General features: G+C 33.3%; 1 protein-coding gene across 1 annotated transcript; it reads left to right on the top strand.

The window, feature by feature from the left end:
- The first annotated feature begins 714 nt into the window (after positions 1–714).
- Positions 715–5,514, top strand: LOC132553194 (uncharacterized). The gene is made up of 6 exons (XM_060217422.1): positions 715–807; positions 2,643–2,738; positions 3,340–3,496; positions 3,939–4,021; positions 4,772–4,861; positions 5,308–5,514. Exons 1-6 carry the CDS (start codon positions 715–717, stop codon positions 5,512–5,514), a joined length of 726 nt encoding a protein of 241 aa, XP_060073405.1.
- Positions 5,515–16,334: the final 10,820 nt, after the last annotated feature.

Genomic DNA, 16,334 nt, shown 5'->3' with positions numbered 1-16,334 from the left:
TTATATAAGATTTCTGATATAAACCATTATATAGATACACGATTTATATTCTTTACGAATAAATAAAATCTTGTTAATTTGAGAAAGTTCAGACTTTTATTTTAATCTGTACTTTGTGTATATCATTCTTTTCCTTTTTGAACTAAGGCAATCTTTTTACAACAATATACAACACATAAAACAACAATATCTGCGAAGGGAGTGATTTCAATTACAACACCGTCAATACTGCTAGAATTCTATATTGTAATGGACAATGGCTGGCATATATGCTCAATATAATCAGAGACGTATATATTGTGTTATATATGTCTCTGATATAATTATTTTTTTTACCTACATTGTATATAATCATAAAATATTTTAAATTTCAGTTGCCTTCCTTATTTGTTGTTGCCATCAAATTATACAAAGATAGGAGATAAAGCACGGTGGAGACTTCTCGGTCACTGAGCTGTTCAGTCATCAAAGTCCAGGAAAACGTAACGTCCCTGTGTAAACAAATTACATAAATGCAACAGTTTAACATTGGTTGGTCGACAAATCCCTGCACCAAAACAATTTCTAATCAACGCGTCAAATAAATTTAACGCGTCTTTTATTTTAAATTGCGTATCTTTTTTTGAGAGAATTCGTGGCGTCTTTCGTTTTCCATTTTAAGCAGACCTCTGTCCCAGTCACGTGACCTACAGAGTGCGGGAACTTCAAGATAAAATGGCATCCACTGCAGGACGAAAACATCAAGAAAATATCCGAATGGCATCATTTAAAGGGAAAAACTCGACTGAAGATGGCCTGAACAGACTTGTAATACTTTAATTCCTTATATACTGTTTAAATAAGTATCAACAGTCTCGGTAATTTATCATAATCTCCATCTAGTAACATTGTTGACAATGCCACCGATGTCCTGAGTAACTTCTGTCAATGAAATTGCTATAAAATAGCCCATAGACTATAATGATATTTTGACAGAATGTCAAGTTTCTGTGGATTTAGTTCTAATCCTGGATAGGGTCAAATTTCATTTTATCTTGTCGCCTATTTAAAGAGTGTTTTATTTCCTCAAATAAAGGGAAAACAGGTTTATCTTCCCAATTTTGAGAAAATACCCCACATATTCTTCGATGAATATATCTACATATGAACAGGCAGTTATAAAATTCAGGGAGACAAAAATGGCATGTAGAAGATGAGAGTACAGGTTGCCTTACTAGCAAAGCTTATGAGAATTTCCCGTGAGTGGAGCAGTAGAGGGCCTAGCTAGAGGCTGAAGTGTGGCTAGTTTAAACCTCGGCGAGGATGGTATTTTTCATAACTCCTTGAAAATAATACAGATTGATAGCATTGATCACTCCAAAGAGAAGAAACTAGAGAAGAATAAGATGCTTCTTAAGAGATATCGAATCTGGGTTGTAGTTGTCTATGATGCCAAAAATTGTGACAGATAGTAGTGTATATGTTAAGATTACAGGTTATCTTATTAGCTTCTGTTATTAGGAGTTTTGCTTTAGCCAACCGGTAAAGTGTCTGGCTAGAGACTACAGAGTTGCTAGTACGAATCCCAGCTTGGGTAAGGCTTCTTCCACTACTATGTTTTTGTCAAAGATCAAATACAAGCACAGAGTAGGATTTTATTTCTAATGTAACCCAGGTAAATGTTAGCTGCAAATATCCCATTCTGAACTAGAGGAACTTCTCTTTAGTATGATTGCATTTGGTTGATTATAGGATTAGAAAGCTAGAGATAATTTGTTCAATTCTTAGCGGAGACATTGAAATAAAAAATAAAAGACGCAATTCTCTTTTATGGTACTAAAACCAACAGTACTAGTACCTAAAGGACTCGCACAAGTAAATCACTACATGTTACTACTGAGCATTTATGCCAATAGCATTGAATTCAACACTAGTAACAACTCTCTAAATTCATAGAAATTTTTGTAGGATTTCTTTCTGGCAAGTCCTGAGCACCATTTCCAAAATTGTGATGTGTCCAGTTACAAAAAGAATAGTGAGTTCTCAAAATATCAGTGGATCTCAAAGGAAAAGCATTTCAATATTTGGCTTTAAAAAGTTACTGATAGAAACATATCTGTCAAAGGCAACAACTGGCATTACTATAGGTTTAATGGCACCTCAGACTCGTTGCCTTCAGAATTTAGCAACTGCAAGGTTCCTGACATTTTACACCTGTCTAAATTTGACCCACAGATATTGAAACGTGTTAAAACTATACATTTTTAGAAGGCCAACTAAATGCAGATAATTTATATCCCCCAATCTGGAGGGCATAATTTTTTAACAAATTTCAATTAAAGAAGAAATTTGCTCTAACTAGATAAACATAATCCCAGTCATTCATTGGCTGATTAGTGACGTTAGTCCTAAAGTATACATAAACTAGGGAACCAAGAGAGTGATTTTTTTTTATTATTGTCCCATTTCTGCTGAAACTGCAATATTTTTAGGAGGGGTTTATTAAGAACTGTTTACAGGAAGTTTTGGTAATGAAAAGACCCAGATCTAGACTCTTAAGGTATTAAATGGGCAGTCTGTTTGTGGGTTCTTTAGTACTTTTAATCATCCTTTTGACTAGTTAATATATATTTTGTAATGTGGTTGAAAATATCTTTTTGCAGGCACCATTGGATGGTAGAAAAACCTTGCAGACACTACAGTATTCAGCTGTGAAAGACCGAAAAAATTTAGGAAAAGATGCTCTCTTGAATGCACAGGTTTGTGAAAAAGAAAGAAAGAAAAAAATTACAGAGAAGTTTAGATTGCTTACTTTTAGTAATAGATTTAGTTTTTGGATTGAATATTAAAAACCCTTAAGGCAGTTAAAGTTGTACTTGAAAAAATTGTATTGGGTTTGGCCCACTTGATGAGGGTGCTCATCCTATCTTTGTTATTTTTCAAGGAGAAATGAGATTTCCTCTCAGATTGTAAGTCTCAAATGTCTGACATGCTAAGTGCTCTCAGTCAAAGATTACATGTATTAATCAAAGTTTCCACATCAGTTGTTACTGCCACACACCATGGATGACACATGGGCAACCACATAAAATTGATAAACAGAATGTTGACATTTTCGCGGAAAAAAAAAAGTAAGCTGAAAATATTTCGACACCATGTAGTGATTCATTGATAATCTGTTAAGGGATCATAGCAGTAAGACTAAAGTTGTTGGTCACAACACATGGTTCTCTTCAACCCTTTACTCCACCACAAAAAATCTTCGAAAGTAAACAATTGAAATTACACACACATGTGTTGTCCAGAAAAATTAGTAAAATGTTTTTGTCTGTCATAAAGCTAAGATTTTTTTCATTTCAGAAAGAGAAATGTGGAAAGGACACCATCCAGATTTACGTTGATCCTGAAACTCCAGCAACCAAGGACAAGACTTATGATGACAAAGGAGTTCAGACTGAAAAGAAATCCAAATTGGTCGATGATATTGACCAGGAGGCTTATGATTTAATGGTTAATGGTAGGAAGTCCCTCGTTTTGTTGAGAAAATACATATTTAAGTGTTTATGTGTATTATCAAATGTGGTTGCCTAGAAGTAAGTCATAATCTTATTTTCAAATTGTCTAGGACTCTTGACATGTCTGTGAAAAAGTAGCAATTTTTCAAGACCACACATTGATATCAGTGATATCTAAAGTCATACAGACTGTGTTCCATTAATGATACCAGATATCAATGTGAACACTTGCTGTCCACTAAGGATGTCACTACAGAAAATGAAAGACTGCACATATTCTTGTCAAGTTTAATCCTGAGGACTTGGATCTTGTAAACTTTCATATAATCAACATAGATAAAATTGAAGCATCCAATGTATCAAGGGAATACATATACGATAATTATAACACAAAACATTTTGATGAATCACCATTATCAGGGATAGCATACTTTCTTTTTTCAGAGGAAATTCCAGAGAATTACTGGCGAGATTTAGCTGAACGTAGGAGAGAAGCATTGGATGAATCATTGAATGAAAATGAACAGGTATTTTTTTGCTATTTATTTGGTTTATAGACTTTCATTTTAATGTATTTTCTTGGGATTTAAATCTTGGAAATTCTGACAGTCAAATTTATCACTTAGTAGATGTTTTCTTGAAGGCAGTTTCATTCAAATTTGTAGTTAGAAGAGTTACTTTATAACTATGAAGCTGCTTTCCAGAATGACATTTGACAATATTCAACAATATTTCTGGAGTTTTTTTTCTTTTTAGCAGTTTAGTATTGTCCAGAGCTTTCCTCTCTCAATTCTCAACATTCTCTTTAAACAGACAAAACAGTTACGTTTTGTGCACTTAACCAAACCATAAGTCAAAGGTTTTGGTTCAAAAAAGTTTGTAAAGTTTGTGATGCATTCCTTGATGGTGATAAGTTGGTAATATTTCAAGTAAAATTTCTGTAAAAAAGAGACATTAGTGACACATTTTTAACTTTACAGTTCCAGGTTGAAGGTTTTGGTTTAAAGAATAATTTTGACATGTTTTGAACTAAAGCTAAATATTCCACCAAAGTTTCACACAAGATATTTTTAGTTTTGGTAATGAGTTATTTAGCTGCTCAGTTTGTCAATAGTTTTTATATTATTATGACCTGTTATTTTTCCCCAATGTTAGAATACTTATATTTAAGATTATGAGAAGTGTTTTTCTTGTTTTACTGTGACAAACTTGTTCCACAAGTTATTACACAACATGTTCTTGTCACTTAAAAATGTGTTTATCCTTTAATTTATCAGCTACACAGCGAGATTGAGGAACTTAGGAATGAAAATGAAAAATTGACAAAGATGGCAAGCCAAGCAGAATATTTTGCTGATGTAATACAAGTAAGTGATTGGATTTTATGTTTCGTGTTTTGAAATTGATGAAAGGTATTGTGATCATATTAAGTGAAAGAGAAAGTGCTTTCTCATAGACTTATAAATAATGAGATTTTTTACTTTTACGTATCAAAAATGGAGGCATGGGTTGGGGGAGAAATTTGTCAATAAAGCATAAGATTTCACGCCCTCAGAAGATCTGAGGTGTGTGGTTCAATGAACCTACCAAGGACATTTGCATTATGTAGCATGTGGCAGACCTCCAACATGTTATTCAGTAAAGAAGCCATCAGCTTCTACACAAGGGTCAAATATGGAAGAGCTTTATTAAAACTTTTTGAAACAATCTTATGAAGATGTTTTCTATTAATTGCATTGCTTTGCATCTTCTTGCTTTCACTTGTCATGGACATTTTATGACAAATAAATGAAACACATTCTTTCATTAACAGGAATTGGTTGGTGTTAGTGAAGAAAAGGAGACAAAAGAGAGTGAAGAAAAATCTGAAGACCATGAAGAGGAGCCAGTTACCTGTGATAGAGTGTGTGATGATAGTGAAGATAGTATCTCAAAATCAGAGTGTGACAAGGAGGAAGATGAATGTTCAGAAAACAGCAAAGGTGAATGCCAGTCAAACAAAGAGGAGGAATCATCCTGATTAATGCTCTACCTCTGCAATGTCGTGAAATTTTTACAAATCTGAGAATTGGTTACTTGAGATCTAGACTGATGTTATAATTGTTGTCAAAAATCTAGATTTTAAACAGTTTTATTAAACATTATTGTTAAATCAGGTAGCTGTGAATTTGAATTTTAAAAAAAAATTGTCAGAAGTATTCAGATATTGCTTTTGAATTTCAAGATTTTTTTTGTTCAAAAATATATAATGTATTTCTTTGTATTTAAAGTGTATCTCATGTTTGGATCTCACTGCAATCAAGTTGTTCTTTTGTCATCGTCAATCCATGAACAATTTTTGTTTTGCTGTTTCTGGAGAAGCCCTGTATAGATCATTCTTAAATTTCTTATGTAGGTTCCACATGGTCTCTGTTTTTTGTTTAATTTGATGGTTTGTTTTAGCTATTTGAAGGGAGTTTCAAAATTACATATAATGAAGAGGAGAAAAAAAATCCGAAAAGAAGGCAAAAATCAATCTTTTTAGAGCAAATAAATCAATCAAAGATGTACTGGATTTTTTAGTTTCACATGGTTCAATCAATATTATAGTTGCTTATTAGTGTTTTTGTGGATATATCCAACAATAGAGACAAGTATGATTTTATAGTAAACATTTTAGTTGAGAAATTCTCTTCTTTCAAAGTTGGTTTTCAGAAAGTAGTATGCCTATTCACAATTAGTACCGGATTGCAGGAAAAGTTCCTTCATCTATGACTTGAACAAGGTGATAATTGTGTAATTGCATTTCATCAGATATACAAACAAATGTAGTTTTTCTTGTTTCATCATCCAAAGACCATTGTTTGACATCAGTTGTGCCAGTACAAATTTATATTCTTTTTGTGAATATACTTGTCTGATGTGTTAATCTACCTTGTACATTTTGATATTTCTTAGTTGGAACTTTTTTCTGAAAACTTTGTTCTTTACCATCAATATTCACTTTCTTCAGGGTTTTTTTCAAACTTTTATTAATCTTTTCAATTTTACTTTCTTTATTTTCTTATTTACTGAAATTAGACATTTTGTGTTCAACTTATTGGAAAAATGTTGCATTACAAAATTTGGCTTCTGATTACTTAATTAGCCATACAAAATGTACTTTATCATTTGTATCAAGGTGTATCTTTTTCTGTATATTTTTAATATAAAAGCTTTGGTAAAAAATACACTAACAAATAATAGATGGTTGTTACAGAAGATATTGTGTCCTTGTAAATGTGTAAAATATTTTGTGAATTCTTACTGTACATATGAAATGGGCCCTAGTATAGGAGTGATGAAACTGATAAAATTCCGTACTTAATCCAAGTTCTATGTTTGTTTGCATGATTTCACAAAGTTGAGATCTTGAATAACTTTCAGGGAAACTGTCTTTCTGTTTTTTATTTAAACAGTATTGTAGATAACTGCAATTGTGTATTGTATTCTGTGATTTTCAGTTTATAAAATAGGATGTTTATATTGGAGTGTGGAAAGTGTGAATACAGCAAGTTTTTGGAGAATTTTTCAGAGACCTTTAGATAAGTAATCTTTATGTCCTGCAATAAAAGTAAAACCTTGGGATGCTACATTGTTCAACATTGTTGGTGTGATAAATGAATATTTGTTCACAACAAACATGTTCTTTGACGTGATAGGCAAACATGGGACAGATGTTTATTTCTAAGGTAAAAGCAACAAATACTCAAATGTTTTTTTAATAATGAAATCAAAGTAAGTATTTTTTGTAAGGATTCAACATCACAGGAAGCAATAGTTATACAGGTATATCAAATCAGGTTTTTGGGGTATATGGTGATCATCAGTATGTGAAATGAACTCAAAACTTTCAAATGTTGTCTTTATTTCATCTTTGAAAATAATAAAATTAAGCCAATTTCAAATATGATTATAAGGCAATGTGAAAGAAGTGAACCATCAAAACAATAGATATATGAAATATTGTGTATTTTAATCCTCCCAGAGGTTGGAGTTTAGGCAGAAGAGATTATTCAGTAGGAAGTACCAGACTTGTATCCATGTCTACTGATGATGCAAGGTGTAAGTGGATTGTGCAAGAGTCATTTTTATTCTGTTTTTAATCCTTGTCAGTCTTTGATAATTTTGTAAAACTATTTAGATAATGTTGATATTTTTTAAAGAAAAATAAATAAAATTTGTTGATTTTTTCATGCAATGTTTTCTTTTTGCTTTTTTGGCTGGTTCTAATAAACTAGCTGATGTCTTGTTTATGAAATTCTGACTTGGATGGTATATGAGGTGGGCATATTGTTCCACCCTGTGAGGAGGATTTATCAACGCAAATATTGACAAGACAAGTTGTCATTGATTCATGGAGCTTGGTTAATTCAGTATTTCAAATTAAATAGATATCCTATTTCTTAATAAGTTATCTTACTAAAGTTCACGAGATTCACAAAAACTTATATTTCATTTACTAAATAAGATAGAAAGGAAATTTAGATAAGATTTAAAGAATTGGATTTAGTAACTAAGAAACATTAAGTAAACAAGACTAAAAAGATTTCAGAAGTTATTAAATAACAAGTAGATCTAGATTAATTTTATTTAACAAATAGCACGTAATTTAGTTAAACTTCATACTACTTACTAAATAGGGTATCTTATATAGAAAATCTGATATCTAGTTTATTAAATTATATATGTTTGATTAATCTTATATCTTGTATATTTTATTAAGTACAATATCAACATTGCTCCATGAATAAATTACGACTTGGCTTGCCATACACAAGTTGTTACAGTTTTAAAAGATCTATGTGCAATGGTATGCTTATACGTGTAAATTTGAATTTCTGTTCATGTGCCTGAGTAACTTGTAATTAATGAAATAGCGTTACCACAAGCATGGCAATATCACAAAAACTAGAAGGAAATACCAATATGTTTATAAAATCTTAATTCAAACACCAAATTGACGAACCAAGGGCAATAAAAAACAAATTACTGTGACCCTTTGGAAAGTTCCGGAATAGTAAGCATCGTCTGCTTCAGGAAGATGCCGTCGTGTAAATCTTGGCCCATTGATTAAGTAATGTCGCGCTCTCAAATGAGAAAGTCACTGTAGCGTACTTGGTTCGGAGGGACATTTCAAGAAGGTATCTTGTAAATAATCGAGCGTCCTTACACTGAATTTTCAATGCACGTACCTGGTGTTTTTGAGATAAATTTTGCCGAAGCGTTGCACACTTGAAGCAAAAGCTTTGATTGACATCAGCACGTAATCATACAAGTCATGATGAAGTTGCATACTAAGCCCAGTGTATGCTGAATGTTGTAGCATTCATTTGTGATACAGTGTACCATTCACGTTACACCAATATCTATAAGAATATTTGTAAATATTATGTTTTTTTACAGAGAGGGGACAATAACAGTTTCAATACGTGTATTTTCAAATTTCCCTTTCAGTTTTAAACCAATATTTCGATGATATAAATAAGATACAGAATGCACTTGAATATTTCACACTGTCAACGTAATAAGTGTAATATAGGACAAGAACACTAGTTCAAACAAGAAAAATCTTTTCATACCAATGGCTTCAATTTCTCAACAATAATAATTAATTTCAAAGCTCGTTTTACATTTCGCATAGATGATCGTTTATCAACATTTCCTTTGTGAGATCGCCACTACAGTAAATTGCGTTATGACTGAGAGGGAATTAATGGGCTATTAATGGACTCGTGCCCACGTACACGACAATGGAGACTATAACAATAAAACCACCAGATATACTTCCGAGCCAAGAACAAAATTTCTCATTGAGATAATAGAATCGTCTCTGTAGTCTTCATCAACCTGCCGCTCTTTCAGCTAAGGACCTCTCACACAGAGATCGTGATAATGAGATTATAAACCGTCCTTGAACTTGAGTCAATTACTACATGCAGCCACCATATGTTGGGCAAGTAGTAAAGTACTACCTAGAAATGGAAAATTCGCGCTTGGGAAATCAAAACATAAAACTCGTCAACGTTTCAATCTTTAAAGAAAAGGGCTTCGATTATAAAAAAAATCGACATTACGAAATGTTTCTTGATTGTTTGCAGCAAATCTTGGTTATGTAGAGAAAAAACCTGTCACCAATGAAGCTCTCATTTGATATTAATAAAATTCATATTTTGTGTATTTCATTTTACTGAACTTGCAAGAGATCCACCATATTGGAAATTACATAGTTCGCAATGTCTAGTTGTTTGTCATTTTTATCACAAGATCTCTCTTGAATAAACAAATGATTGACGCACTTTACAGTCCTTATTTCAATAATACAACGAGACATGTGGCCGTGGAAAACCAATATCCCATTTACGTCAGATGATATTTGCAATTTTGAATAATTTCCTTTCAAGTGTTCAATTCGTAGCCAGATATTTACAAGATAATAAAACTCTTTAAATACTTAGTCTAAGGTAAATTTGAGCAATATACGTCATGCATTCCTTCCTTTTAATTTGCCGATACCTAGCTATAGGCCATGCTATCGTAAGCAAATATTGATCGTGATTTCTGACCGAGCACAATTCTGCAATCGTTTTCCCTAAATACCGTAAATACTTTGATAAACGTCTTCCAGATATGGCTTTTTTGTTAACCCTCGTGACTACGGACCATGATTTTTCATAAATATTTTAAATCATCCGAAACTCTGCTAAAATAGAGAAGTCTTTCCTAAACTTAAATTCAAATCATGGGAAAAATTAGCGATATCTTTTGCTCTTGTGATTTACTTGGTTCTGGAAGAGAAGCAATTGAGAGAAATGCATACTTTTCTAGAAATAGGATATAAGCATACTTATTAAATTGGACTTAATACCAATTTTAAACTTTATCTAAAGCAAGTGAAAGATTTGGAGGAATACAAAGCATCCAGCAGTGATCACAATGAGTGGTATTGATTGTGATATGTTTACTGTGAAACCTGACTTAACCGACGTCATTACCCGTACCTAACAAAACCATTTAACGTCTTTATGTCCGACACGATTTCCACTCAACGTCAATTATGATACTGTGCAGCGAAGCCTGACTCGAGCTTCACCTAGCTAGATCAAAATGTTATTGATTGCGCAGTTTTTTCTTCGTTTTAATTTCGTTCATTTATTCTAGGTGTAACAATATGCTTTTGATCCCGGATCGATTTATCGATATGCTTTTGATCCGATCAATTTACGAGCATCCAATTTGATGAAAGTAAATCAAAGTTAAATCAAGTAAAAAAAATTACCGCATTGATAAGACCATAAGTATTTTACATTTATGTCATTTTAGTGTCACAAAATGGTATATACATAGATCTAGATCTAGATGTGTGTGTATCTTCAATTCATGAATTTATTTATTTATTTATTTAGTTTTTTACTTATATAGTTATTTTAGCAATAAATGCCTTTGACGTTATCCGCATCACATACGCTCTTTGTTATAATTCCCCTTCAACGAAACAAACAGGAAAAAACTTTCCATCAATCTGTATGGAAAGCGCCGTGGTTGCGATCTCTCAATTGTGACTTTTCCATTTCTACATAGAAACATCCTGCCTGCTTCCCCAACCTATGGTGTTAAAATGTCATAGACGATTCGACATTCAATGCATTGCTCCAAATATCACTATCTTTGTGCAAGATGTTGTCAGAAGATGTAAACTCACAACGTATGGTTTCAAGAACTTGATGAAGATTATGCGGGGAAGTTTTGTAGCCAACTATTAATGATCTCATTGGCATTGGGAAAACTCCATTTCATATTTCAATACAAAGTTGGATGACTTCGATGCACGTTAGTATTCTCATACTGATCCTTGCGGTTCACAGTTGGGAGCGTGGCATTATAATATGGTAAAGATGAAGGAGAAGACGCTTTACTCTTCAGGAACACCATGTGAAGTAAATCTCTTCTTGGTTTTATTGTGACCATTGAACTTGTATAAGTGAATATTATTCAAACTTTATCTTATTTTTTTATAAATGCCCTTGAAAATTGTGGCTATGTGAGAATGTTATAAATCAATATTCAGTATTTGTCTTTGTCATTTTCTTTGGAATCTTTTTTTCTCTCATAATTATAGTCTCGATCTCGATGTTTTCTCTCATTACCAAGTTCCATATACCACTTTTGTACCAGGTTTAGTTTGCTAGAATAAAAACTTACATTCTGTTGCTGGCGCTCGTTATCTGTTTCAATTTGACCCCGCGACCCGGGACTAGGGGAAATCCTCACCACGTCACAATGACGTCAGCAGATCAGCACAATGTGTGTACATGGCGAGCATGCCTCGATAAATCACTCCTAGCTTCAAACTAACCACAAGCTTTCTGGAAATGGAACTGTTGCTCAAATAGCATATCGATTAGCAGGTAAATTATATGTGTTGAATGTATAAATATGGCAGAATTGTTGCCAAAATTGCTACAACTATTACCAAAATGGTGTCAATATGGTGTTTTACAGTAGCCTATTATTTTGTGACGAGCCTTTTCGACTGATGGTCATCTGTTACAATACCGGCCATTCGATCCAGTGGAAACCAAGGATGCAATTGTATGTGTGTGAGAAATGGTACATGTATTTATGTGTGCTTATTTATGTTCAAAGATTGCCTTGTGCCTCAGAAAAAGGCGTGTCATTTAGACTAGATGTAAACCTGCTGAACGTTTTTTTTGTACACACATGCAAACTAAACACTTGCACACACGTACCGTGGATATAAGCGTATTGTATACAGCTGATATATCGATACAAGTATCTAAGCTATCGTTGAATAACGGCTCTCTAAGTTTACGTATATTTAGTTTGAATATTAAATCCACGGGGAGAAATATTTGTCTTCGATGACTCGCTAAGGAAAGAGCAAGGGGATTAATTGTAACAGTCTTGCACTGCACAGCAGGTAACATAGTGTCATTCAAAATCACCGGAACGATTTCTAAAACATATGTCTAAAGTACAATGTGGTCAGTATAATGATGTCCACAGTGCCATTCATATTCTTGACATGCTTTGCCTTACTAGTTAACTGTGCTAACCCTTCTCAACAGACTACTGAATAATGATTTGAAAAGAAGTAGGAGCCTAGTGTATCCCAGAAGATGAGGTTGATATAAATTAGTTTTATTGTTTCTTCTTTTGATTTGAATCTCACATCATTCATATTAAAAGAAGAAGTAAGATTTAGTAATGTGAATTAAATCAGGGATCCCTTTACATATAGCATGTATGGAAACTATTTTTTGTATTTTAAAACTAACTCCAGCTGATGCAGTATACTCACTAAAGTTTAAGAACAGGTGGTTGATTTTAGAGAATAGCAAGTTGACATATACTCTGCAATATAAAGCTAACTTCTGTATAGTGTACATATGTATTTATGTATTGGCTGAAAAACTGGTTTAAAGCTGATGAATATTGTCAAAGTTAGGGTATATGTTTATACAGTATTATAAAGCTTGCAGAATTGTAAGTTTCTTATCGATTGCAAAGATGAAATCTGCTTTAGAGGGATTGAATGGCAATGTCTGGTTTATTTAAGATTTTGATACATGTAACCTTTCTATTGTGTGTTGGACCACAGACATTGCAAAAAAAAACAGATGCCTTTTTTCTCCTTTTTCTTTTCTTTCAGCTTTCCCCTAAGAATCTTTTCTAGAGGTTGCTAATTTTACCCCTAATATGAAAAGAACATCTTTATGACCCAACATGAGAATTATACAAGTTGTTATGTTACATATGTTCAAAAAGTAAAGTTTATTTTTCTCCCAAACTTTTCATTACTGGTAAGTCTTGAAACTTGACATGTTTGTTCATCTTGGGTACTGCTGTGTTACTAGTAGGTACATGTAACTTGGTTTGTCATATCATTTACTTCAGTTTGACTAAGCATTTGGGTTAGACTTGATTTTTGTTTGTTTCTGAGGAACTGTACAGTAGCCATTCTTGACACTTCACATGTGTATTTGTATTGAATTAGCAGTACAAATAAACTTCTGTATAATTTGTAGGAACTGTGACCTATATTTCATCTCAGTTTGATACAACATTCACTTTGGTTAAATTAAGGATTAGACTTTTATTGGTAATTGCCAGAGTTTTTAGATTGCTCCAATACTTTTTAAATTCATTATCCTGAACATGTGTGCACTGTGCTGGCGTGATATTGTGAAAACAATACCATGATCTCAAATGATGTGTTTAGATATTATGAGAGTATTTCACATTAAGATTTGTACCAAGTATTGTGTGGGGGCATGTTGCATTGTTCACAAATATTTTCCAGATCTTTATTTAGTGTCGTTGCCCACACCAAATGTGTGCTGTAGAAAATCAGGATGCCTTGCTTGAGGTAAGGAACCTGGTTTGTGGTTGTCATATGGGCACTTGCATGCTACCAGACATGACTAGCTTTAGCTAGTGAGAATTTTCCTTTTGATTGCTTTATAGTGGTGGAGGTCCACAGAGAGAGCTAGAGGCCACTTGTTTGAAGTTTCAATGTATCTGCTGGGTAAGAAAGTGTTTATTACTCCTATTTATTACAAAAGAATTACATTCTGGTTTGTTAAATGTTGTTGAACAATGTAAATACATTAATTTTGGTCTGTTCAACTTGCAGCCTCAACAAGACATAATTTGCCAAATGAAAAATTAATGTAATTTTCTGTTTTTCTGCCTGCACTTCACTATGACTAGCATCTTTTCATTTTTAAGTAGATCTTGACCTTTTCCCATACTTTCTTTAAGATTGTCTGAATTATGTGTCAGCTTTTAACTTTCAACTGGATGTTGTTGCTGTCATGTTTGCTTTCCCTTCATGAATGTATTTAAAAAAGTCTTGTTTATTTACTTCTAGATATTCTGATTTTAACAAACAAGAAACTAATTTTCTGTTAGAATTTATCAGTAAAAACTCATTGCAAACATCTGATAATAAAAATCACTGTTCTCAGATATAAAGGTTGAACTATGAAATTGGTGAATCATATCAATATATTTGGCAAAGATAACCAAAGATAGCAGTGGAGGTTTAATACCATACCAAGTCATTCTCAAAACTCTTATTGATCAGTGAACTATTGATTATTATGGGTTGGGCAAGTCTCTATTGCTTATTATACACTTAAATGCAGCTTGTCTCTTGAGAATAAAAATTCAAATTTGAAAACTACTTTAATGGAATTATGGTTTTGGATTGATCATTGATTGTTTCTTGATTGTTAATGAAAGACAGTGCATGTTTTAGCTCTGTCATTCCAATATGAGCAAAAAGGAGACAGCCAGCTTATTCTTAAAACTACTCTACCAGTATATTCTAGCTGTTGTATATACAGTCACCAAATGTTCCATTTGTCTTTAAGCCCATTCAATCCTGGAACCATGGGGCATTGGCTTCAGCCTTTTTCCCAGGTTGAGAATGACAGTTACAATTTCGTAAGTTAAATGTAGGTTTGCTGGTGGTCAGACATTTTATTATTAGGTCATCTGACTGGAAGGGTCAGGATTGCCTATAGCCGTTTTGTTTTGCCCGTTGTCATACGCTGTATGCTGCCTGCAATCCGTAAACTTTTCCTTCAAATGACTCCTCAGTAACCAGATGGCTCAGGGTACTGATGTTTGGCCATTAGCATGATGGGATAAAGGGCTACAAAGTTTGTTAATATGAATGACCTGACCTGCTTTCAAGGTCAGAGTGGTCAAATATGTTTAAAATCTTTAAACAACTTCTTCTCATTAGTCAAAAAGCCCAGGGTGCTGATATGGGGCCTGTAGCATGCTAAGATGTAGGGCTACTAAGTTTGCCAATATGAATGACTTTGACCCACTTTCAAGGTCTTTTGGTAAAATGTGTTGAAATATTTAAACAACTTTTTCTTAATTACCAAAAGGTCCATGGTATTGAGATTGGGCATGCTGGGATGAAGGGCTTCCAAGTTTGTTAAAATGAATTACCTTGACCCACTCTTAAGGTCACAGGGGTCAAATGTGTTGAAATAAGTAAGAAACTTCATAATAATATTATATATTTGGCATATAGCCTGATTTTTTTAAACAAGTAACATGACTAGAGCAATGGCATTTGTGTAGTGCATGTATGAAGACTATATTTCAAGTTTGCAGAAAATGTCTTTATGATCCAACCAAGGTCTTCTATGTAAGCTGCAGTGTAGTTGAACAATTTATTCAAGGTCTATTTGGTCTCCTTCATATATAGGTCTTTATAGGCAGATGTCCCTTATGGCCCATGAGCTTCTTGTTAAACCTTATCACTTTACCAAGTATGTCATTGACTAAAAAGGCATTTCATGAATTATAAAGTATTGCGCCTTGGAATTTGTGGCTCATGTGAAGTGACATTTTCTGACATGAGTTTTTACAAGCATCCAAACACATTTCAACTTTCTTTTAGGCTCCTCAACAATTTTTGGGGGAACATATAGTTGTTGCTTTGTCTGACCTCTTTACCATCTGTCTTTTCATCCATTTTTTTCATTTCCGGAGCATAACTTTGCTCACAGTTAAGCAAAGATGATGAAACTTGTTGTATATATTGGTCATACTAAGATGATGGGCAGTGTACCAAATTCAGGGCCAGAAATTCCTCAGTTACAGTAGTACTGCCTTTTGTTAAAATTTGTGAGGGGCTGGAACATAACTTTGCTTATGTTCAAACTAGGATAATGAGACTTGGTCTACATATTTATAAGTCATACACAATGTGCCATGTTAACATTGGTCATACCAAGAAAATTGCAGTGTAGGGATGTCAGGGCCCACAACCTC

The sequence above is a fragment of the Ylistrum balloti genome, unplaced genomic scaffold, assembly GCF_031769215.1.
Source record: "Ylistrum balloti isolate Yb309-2 unplaced genomic scaffold, AGI_CSIRO_Ybal_v1 Utg370306, whole genome shotgun sequence".
NCBI lineage: Eukaryota > Metazoa > Mollusca > Bivalvia > Pectinida > Pectinidae > Ylistrum > Ylistrum balloti.
This window is presented reverse-complemented; position numbering and strand designations above follow the sequence as displayed.

Excerpts from the sequence above, each read along its gene's own strand:
- LOC132553194 (XM_060217422.1), top strand. The coding sequence starts at position 715 with ATGGCATCCACTGCAGGACGAAAACATCAAGAAAATATCCGAATGGCA. Across the intron at positions 4,022-4,771 it reads CATTGAATGAAAATGAACAG|CTACACAGCGAGATTGAGGA; the intron begins GTATTTTTTTGC and ends TTAATTTATCAG. Across the intron at positions 4,862-5,307 it reads ATTTTGCTGATGTAATACAA|GAATTGGTTGGTGTTAGTGA; the intron begins GTAAGTGATTGG and ends TTTCATTAACAG.